Source organism: Rhea americana, unplaced genomic scaffold, assembly GCF_003343005.1.
Source record: "Rhea americana isolate MKP2758 unplaced genomic scaffold, rheAme1 scaffold_152, whole genome shotgun sequence".
Taxonomy (NCBI): domain Eukaryota; kingdom Metazoa; phylum Chordata; class Aves; order Rheiformes; family Rheidae; genus Rhea; species Rhea americana.
The window spans coordinates 690255-699366 of NW_028185617.1; the positions used below are offsets into that span (position 1 = coordinate 690255).

The following is a 9112-nucleotide window of genomic DNA, read 5'->3' on the forward strand; positions in this document are numbered from 1 at the left end:
GCCCAGTTCTCAGCACCCGGTCCCTTTGCCCTTCTTGTCTTGTTCCCAGGCAATTACAAAAACCACAAGCTGACTCACAGCGGGGAGAAGCAGTTCAAGTGCAATATCTGCAACAAGGCTTTCCACCAGGTGTACAACCTGACCTTCCACATGCACACCCACAACGACAAGAAGCCCTTCACGTGCCCCACCTGCGGCAAAGGCTTCTGCCGGAACTTTGACCTCAAGAAGCACGTCCGCAAACTGCACGACAGCGCCCTGGGACTGCCGCGGCCCCCCGCCGAGCTGGGGCCCGACCAGCCGCCCCCGCCCGGGGCCCTGCTCCCGGGCCAGTAGCCGCCGCACCAGCAGTGAGGGCGGCCGCCAGCGGGGAGCAGCCCGCCGCTCGCCCGCCTCTTTGCATGCACCTGTTAAGCGGTTTTGTGTATTATGCTCTATATCGCCACTAACATTTATGGGACCGATCGATTTCCCCCCCCTCCTCTTTCGGTTTGTTTTTTTAAAGACTCTATTTTTTGTTGTTATTGCATCTCAGGTTAAGAGATGGTTTAAAAGAAAAAAAAAGCGCCAAGCCAATTCTGCTGTATTTATTTGGGATTTGTATTACTCGAGCCGGGAATGCTGCACCACTTTAATTATTTCGATGTATATATATTTCCATTGTGTTGATTCTGCCCTGTCTCCGATGCCTGCTGGTTGTCCTTCCCTTCTTGATTTYCTCCTCTTTTTCCTCTCCCTCTCCCCTCTGAATATCGTATCTATATGGACCGAGCTGGTTCGCTATGTACGGATTTGAATTTCGGTTTGATTCTTGCACGTGAAAAGAAAAAAAAAATGATTTCGTTGACCTGGTGGAAATAAATATTTGGAACACGATAGCCGAAGGTCCCGAGAGGCTCGAGCTGCCTGCTCTGAGGGCTCCGGCCCCGGTGCTGGAGCCGGGGCGAGCCGAGGCGAGGCGGCCCCGGCGCGGTCCCTGCGGCCGAGGAGGCAGCACGGAGCGACAGCGCTGGCAGCACCGCAGGACGCGCCGAGCCGCCGCGAGCTCAGGCGCTGCTGTTTCCTATCTGCAAACCTCTCCTGCTTCCTTGCCAAAACACTGAAACAACTGCTAAAGACTTTAATTAAGAAGGGTAATTAGTTCGGATTGATCAAAGCCGGGTTGTTATGCTATTAGCTGCTCAGTAGACTCTGCCAAGTGGAGCCTTAAAAGCGGAGCCCGCTCTCTGGTGAGCGCGTACGGGGACGCAGGGGGCCATTGAGTCTACAAATTCCTGGGGGGTAACTGAAATCGGCGAGAGGAATGGACCTCGGAGAAAGGCAGGCGTATTCACCGGACTCCCGCTCCGCACCTCTCCGCTGCCCGCGGGCGGCTGAGCAGGCGCGCAGGGAGCCCGCAGCCTGGGACCTCCGGTTTGGGAGCTCCTTTTCGGGTGCGGGCCGTGCCGGGAAAGGGCTCCGGCCGGCCCGCTGGGGGCTCGGGCCCCGAGAGCGCGGAGCTGCGGTGCTGCCTTCGAGGGCAGAGCCGTCCCGGCGGGCCCACGGGCGGCTCGGCGATGCTTCTCGACCGGCGGGAGGTGCAGGGTCTGAGGACATCAGCTCTCGACCCACAGCCGGAAAAGTCCTGGGATCCCAGAAAAATGTGGTGATCCTGAGGCTAAGGCACCCCTGGTTGCTCAGCCTGTGCACACATCCCGGAGGAGCTGAAGCTGTTTACCTCCCTCGCTGAGCAGCTTGCAGTTGCTTGTAAACTTCAGGAGATCCAGAGTTAATGTCTGTAGGATTGCTTAGGAACAGACCTCTTAGTTGGGGCTGCAGTGTTGCATAAGTGGCTGGTTTGATCCCGCAAGAATTCCTGCTCTTTCCCTATTCTTATAGCACATGAGATCCTCGTGGTCCCCCTCTCCCCCCCCCCCCCCCCCCCCCCCCCCCCCCCCGGATTTCGGCCCTGTGGGAAGGGGCAAGATGACATGCTTTTAAACATGTCTAAAGCATGTTACAAGATGGGTTACCCTTTAGTAAGCAGTGCTTGATTCCCTCTCGCTGTGCTGCACCTTTGCCAGCTGGTTAGGGTTATTTGCAGCCAACAGGTCTGATCTTAAACTTTAGGTCAGCATCACTTGTCTTAACGTGTATTTGAAGGTGATTGAAAAGGGAAGCAAGTCTTCTTTCATAGATCTCGGATTACCCAAGTAATCTCCTGAACAGACTATTCCACTTGTAAAAAGCAAAGCAACAGGTCGGATCTGCAAGTTAGCCAGATCCCTGCGGAGCCCAGGCAGGGCTTTGCCTCCTGCAAAGCCGCTGGGAGTGCAGAGGGGGTGCGCTGGCGGCGCGGGGCTGAGACCTCGCGGACCCGCGTACGTGTTCTGAGTTCCCAGCGAGGGGAAAGTGGGAGCAGAGCTCGTGTCACCGCGGGGGTAAAGGGGCTTAGGTGCGCTCACTCCACTGAGTTTGCCCTGACGTGTGTTGTGTTAGAGCAAAGCCTGGGCATCAGGGAAAGACTCAGGGCAAGTGCCTGAGGCTTTTCTTTCTTTTTTTCTTTCCTTTTTTCTTTTTTTTTTGGGGGGAGGGTGTGGGGGGGAGGAAGGGCAGAGATAACTTCCCCATGCTGAGGGTGCTATTGCAGCACAGCTTGTCTCCAAGAGTGTCTCGCCATGTACCGTGTGGATCTGGTGCTCTGCAGAGCCTACTGCTCCTGTGCTCCACTCTGCACCCACGAGGTCTGCTTAAAAGGATATCAAAGAAACGGGCTCAGAGAGCCAGTGAGCACTTTTCAATGCTGATTTGTGGTAGCAGGGGAAAATGTGCGAAGGAGCTAATCTGATGTGAGAAATGTGAGGTGAGTAAATAGCGTATACCTTAATTGAGCCCAGATAAACCAGGAGATTTACAGGTTTTSAAACCAGAGTATTGTGCAAAGTAGAGGTCCTCCTGATATCCCAATCAGAGAACTGAAGACCAGTCCCTCCAGCTCCACCCYGGCTCCTGAGGAGGTCTGGGAGAGCAGAGGCAGCCAAGGCAAAGGGCTGCCATGGTAAGCTTTTTAAACATGTAATGGAAGGCCAGATGTTCCAAAAATCCCACTGAAATCATGTGGGTGAGCCTCTGCTTGACTAATTAAACTGAAGCTGAAGTCTRGCTTACTTTTCTGATTGTTCAGCAAGTGTGACAGTACAAGATATTGCCACCAAGTATTTCATTTTATTCTTTGAACAGTCAAAACTACACAAGCACTGCAGTTGTACTAAACACTCACAAAAATGTTTGATATCATGATGAAAGAACATAGTGCAAGTATATGATGAAACGAAAGGATGATCTAATCTGCCATAGTGTGATGAGCAGAATCAAAAAAGCCTGAAGTCAAACTCAGGAGACCATGGAAGAATGTTTGCTCTCATTACCCAGATATCTTGTGAGCCTTTGTGGTATCTTGTTTCTCCAGACTTTTCTGTAGTGCTCAGAGAAGTGAGGGCTCACGCAGTGGCAGTTAATTTATTCCTTTTGTATGAGCAGAACTAGAGAGGGAGAGATGATTTCTAAAGTTGCTTGACCATAGGCCATTTACAGGTTTATAGACAGTAATCAGTTCAACCTTCCTTCCCATAACAGATCTGCAATCACTGCATAATGTAGGGTTCTCCTCAGTCTTTCTGATGAAAAATGTGTTTTACTAGGGAATTTGTGTGCATTAGTGACCCCATTTTGAAATGGAGTGGAAATGAGACACTTTAGTTTTATTCCAAGGTGAAGTAGAGAAAGTCAGTGATGGGTGTGGATAAGTGTTTCTCCTACCAAGATTTCTTGAGGTAAATACTACAGATGTGGGATTTTACAGGGAAATAAGGATAGCTCATTTGTTATTACATTATACAAAACTATTTGCGTCAAAGGCTAGGATTAATACGTGTTTCAGAAGGTCTGTTTGGTATTACCTTACATTTCCTGTCTTTTAAGACTAATCCAGGTTAACTGAATTTCTAGCTAATGGTCAAAGGTAATTCTAAGCTGGTGAAACCATCATGAGACAGAAGTCAAAATTTATTACACTTTCACAACATAGAGCTGTTAACAATGCTTCTACAAGATTGTATCAAAAGATACAATTAATAACTTGTTTGTTTGTAAGTATTTTTTTCAGGAGAAATGGAGCTGTCTGTACCTAAAGGAAAGGTTACATTTGCAGATTCCTGCTTGCCAGTCATCACTGTTGCCGTATTATCCGTATAGGTATGACAACTGGTCATCCTACATCCTACTGGTCCCTAGTAGATGCTGGAATAACAAAGATGTTGATGTGTTGGGATATGGTAAAATAGGGCCATAAAGGTGAACATTAATGCCCTGATGACACTGTAGCCCATTTCCCTCCTCATAATCAATCACAGTAACTTCACTTTAGTACTGAGTAAAAAGGAAACTGATGTCTACAACTGAGAGTCCTCGTACAGGAAGAGCTGTTGCCCTTTACCCCTCCTCCTCCCATAGGATTCCTCAAACGGAATTTGCTGAGTAGCAAATTTCTTCAATGCTTGTCAGACCCTATGGTTAACATCAACTTGTGTCAGAGCTGAAAGTATTTTGTAGCTGAAAGAGCTACCAGAATTACCAAAACCACCATAGACCCCTACAGCACCATTAAATAAATAAATAAATAAATAAATACAAGTATAGGAAAAGCAGTATCTTCTTGCAGAGCTAGCTACAAAAAAACACTCTTTCTGGAGATGAAGTGGTACTGGCTTTGCTTTTCCATTATTTTACTGGCGATCAGCCTGAGCTCCTTCCCCACACAATGGCATTACAGCTTTTTTGTTTGTTTCTTAAAGAAAGAAAAATACATGAACATTAAAGTGTAAGCAAAGCTCAGAGGTTTTCAATAGCTATGAAAACCCATGATYCACTCACTTCACAGGTAGTTAAATAGATATACTCTATTTCCCAGATATTTTAAAGCATCCAGAATAGATATTGGACAACATTTAGTCTATGTAGACTTTTGTTTTTATTTTTTTTTCCTTAACTACAACAATAGTGGTTATAAATAGTGGAATCAAACGAAGTATCATAGATTCATCTGCAGTCAGGTGAAATGAAGGTGTGCTAGCTTACTACCAGAACAGCTGGATGGTACTTGACAGCTAGAGATAAGAATTGTCTTACTCAACAGAGTGTGCCATAGTTAGAATGAGACCATTTTATTTTTTGATGTTTGATAAAGAAAGTGGAGACCTAATTCATGACTGAGGTTCTTGCACACTAATATGAAACGTGATTGCACAGGAATATAAATGGCTTAATCCAGTAGATATTTGGTTACTGGTTTGTTCAGATACCAACAAACAGGCAACTGTGCTGTATCCTGGTGGCAGTAATAGTAGTAACAATTCATTAACAACTTCTGCTGTAAAAGCAGCAGTAAATTTTAGCTCAGTTCTATGCTGGATTCCCCTTCTCCTCATAGTAAAAGGCTGCAGGCTGGGTTACTTTTTGGATACCGCTTAGAGTATGCACAGCACTATGCAAACCCCTGAAACAGATGATTGGATTAATCACTGGAGCTGCAGAGTGCATCTTACCTTGTTTAATATGTTGTGGGAATCAAAGTGAGGAAGAGACTGCAAAGTGTTTTCATAACCAGCTGGTTTGGTATAGTTTAGTGTTTTTCCAGAAAGTTGTCATTTTGCCTCAGTAATTTGAGACGTTTGAAACAATATGGATCTTCTAGTTTTAAAACCTGTCATAGCAACACGTATCAGCTGTGTCTGTTTCCTGCCCTCCTTTCAAGCTTTCATAGAAGTTATTTAAAACGTTCCACTGCTTAGTCATTCTGTTGCAGTTTACTTCTTGCATATTTGATCAGGCCTAATATTAAAATGCACAACTATGTCCATGGAAAAATGAATACACTGCCCTTTCTCCTTAGAAATGGCTAGGATTTCACCACTGTTATTATGTGATTTCTAATAATCATCTTCAGTTTCCAGTTTATTAGAATGTTGTAAAGAAGTTGTTTCTGTGAATTTAATTCTATGGAAAATGAATATATAAGTAATGCTATTTTTTGAGGAAAACAAAAGAGTGAAACTTTAAAGATGTAAGCAAGAACAGCTTTTTTACAACGGCATGGGTAGAATCAAAGTTTGTTTTCAGGAATAGAACTCTAAGATCCGGTTGAGTACTGATACAGGATGTAAGAGGAACCTTGATTCGTGACACTTCAGAGAGATTAAATGAGACTGATGATGCAAAATAAACCTTTTCAAAATATTTCTAAAATGCCTGTTAACCTCTTGATATTACCATGAAACACCTGAAGAGTTTACACATCCACACAAAAATCTTGCCTAAGTTAAATTTGAAAGAAATAATCTTGAACAAGACCTTTCTTTCAAAATAGMAGTAATGGAAAACTCTTGGATGAGAAATACCTTTAGATGATTTTTTTTTCCACGAACAAGTAAGAATTTAGAGCAGGAATTAATTTCTGCCAAAGAAGCAAAAAAAGAATCACAACATGTTCAAAATTTATTATAGCTTTTTAAATAGAAAAAGCTTTGAACATTTCTTTTTCATATATTCACTAGAAAATAAGGAAGAATGATCTTATTTTTCATCTATTATAATGCTTTAAAGGAAAAATATGATTACTTATAAATAAATAATGASTTAAATAGTTGGAGAAATACTTCTGAGAAATTCAAGGATCACAACATTGTTTTTTTTCTCTGATATTTGCCAATAATTACATTAGTATACCTATCACAAATAAGAATATAACTAAAAAAACTTCAGATTATCTTAACTGAATACTAAAAATTGAGGGCCAGATCTTGGTTACATCTAATAATGATTTTGCAGCCTGTGAAACTGGGTAGTGGAAGAGATACAGAGAACCAACTTTACACTACTTTTTTCAGTTTATGGGAACATTTGACTCCAGTTTGAGTASAAACAGAAGAACTGATTAGAAAAGTTAAGTAAAAACCAAAACAAATTCATAATTACTTTTGTGGACACCCTGTAATTATAATGATTTCACATAATGAGTTCATGGGCTCTTTTGATTTACTAGACCTAAGGAGAGACACTCCTCTGTACAGACAATGTTTCTTCTGTTCTTGTGGTATATACTAGTTTGCTAAGTATGTTCTTCTCACATGCCTGTATAAATGCAGTGTACAGTTGAATTTTATGCAAATTATGAAATTCCATAAGGATTGTAATAGACTGAATCACCCCCAAATGGACCTGTAACAAGACAGGAAACTGAAGACTCAGCAAAGCAAAACTCATATTTCTTGAAAAAGAAGTCAGAGATCATTCTAAATTCTCCCTGATGGTGAATACTACTGCATGTCAGACTGACTTGTAGTTGAAATTATAGTGGACAAAGAGCTACTCTAATTTATGCAAACAAAAGAGTAAGTTATAGTTGAGTTGCATTTACTATGTTTAACCTGTCTTTATACAGATGTCTTTATACTCTTACTTAAGGTGCTACTTTAGAATGCATTACCCTCTACAGTATCTGGAATGGAATATTTATTTATTTATTTTAACTGAGTCCTTTGTAGAAATGATTTTGAAAAAAATCAGCATTTATTGCTTTTTCACAAGCAGAYTGTGAAAAAACATTAGTGGGGGAGGGGAAATTGCGGCTTTGGAAGGATTTTACTAGAGATAACTACCTTAATGATAACAAGTAGCCTAGTAGGTGTAGTACTTGTCTGTGAAGATCCCATTCACATTCAAACGCTACTTTTGCTTAATCCCATTAAATATCATCTGTCCTGTGCTATAAAGTCAGCATATTTCTTTTGTTTTTTCTTGTTGGAATGCTGTTCTTCATGTAAATGACAAATATTCGTAGTACCAGAGAGAACAGGAAATTTGATTTGGGCCCCAAGTCTGCAGTATGTAATTGGCCCAATTGCAGGTGTTCAATACCAATGTTTTGCAAGAGAAACAGACATTCTGATCTGGATTAATTAGAAAATGATCTATAGTTAAGCACCTCATAGTACAGAATGAAGAAATTCTGCATAATTCTGAAATTATGGCATTACTTATGAACTGTAATTCTTGTTTTCCCAGCCAGGTCATGCTTTCTGAAGAATCTGTCTGCTTCTTTTACAGACCACTCTGCTCGAGCTTTTCAATTTCTTAAGAAAAAAAGCAACAATTTGTAATATGTCCTACAATCCTACCTGAGGTTTGGATATAGTTTCCCCCCTTTTTTCATCAGGTAGATRCCAAATGCCACATGGGGTAGTTAAGGTATGAATCATTTCCTTTCTGGACTTTTGTTCCTTCTTCAGCAAAGTTCATTTCAGAACAATCTTGTTCAAGGTATTGTGAGTCAAAACAGCCTGTCTACCTTTGCCAATGCTTACCCCAAAATTTGGGCATCCTAACAGGAAGCAAATGGTGTAACTTTCTAAATTTTCTACATGGTCATTGGAGAGAGATAGGTCCCTTCAACAACACAAAAGAGAAATTCAGTCCCTTCTCTGTTAGGTACGTACTTCCCTGCACATAACATAACAGTCCTTCTAGAGACCTCCTGAAGCAATCAAGATACCAAAGCATCTCTCTCTCCCATTGCAAATGCTAGGAGCACAAGAGGAAATCCCAGCGAGTAGTAGCCAGCTTTGTGTGATCATCTGGTGGTGAAGTTGTTTACCCCCACAGTGGGAGGAGAGGGAAGTGAACCTTGCTATGCCAGGTTGAATCTCAACCCCACCTTCTGCTTCCTTGAAGACTGCCTAGTGCCAGGCCATGGGGAACCCACCAAACTACCTCTTTCATTCTGCACCAGACACGAAAACGTTGCTGGGACCAGCAGGCTAGTAAGCAAAAGGGGATCCTTTCTCTATCCTCCTGGATCAGGCTTCCAGGCGGGAAAGGAGATGTGATCGTAGCCAGGCTCTCTGGACTGCATGTGCTGTTTTCAGTCTCAGAGGCAGAGGTGAAATCCCAGTCTTACTGCCTCATGGGTGTGAGCTGTAATCACTGGCTGCTACACCTCTTGCCTGCCTGGCTGCACAGTGTCTCAGTTAAGGAAGCTTGGTGAAAAATGCTCTCATCTAGGTTACTACATGGCCCA

At 43.1% G+C, this 9112-nt stretch overlaps 1 protein-coding gene across 1 annotated transcript in view; it reads left to right on the forward strand.

The window, feature by feature from the left end:
* FEZF1 (FEZ family zinc finger 1) overlaps positions 1-336 on the forward strand; it is a 2522-nt gene extending 2186 nt beyond the window's left edge. The window contains exon 3 of the mRNA XM_085299699.1: positions 7-336. Within this exon, the coding sequence (XP_085155825.1) occupies positions 7-336 (330 nt within the window). The remainder of the gene's footprint in view (positions 1-6) is intronic.
* The last annotated feature ends 8776 nt before the right edge of the window (positions 337-9112 follow it).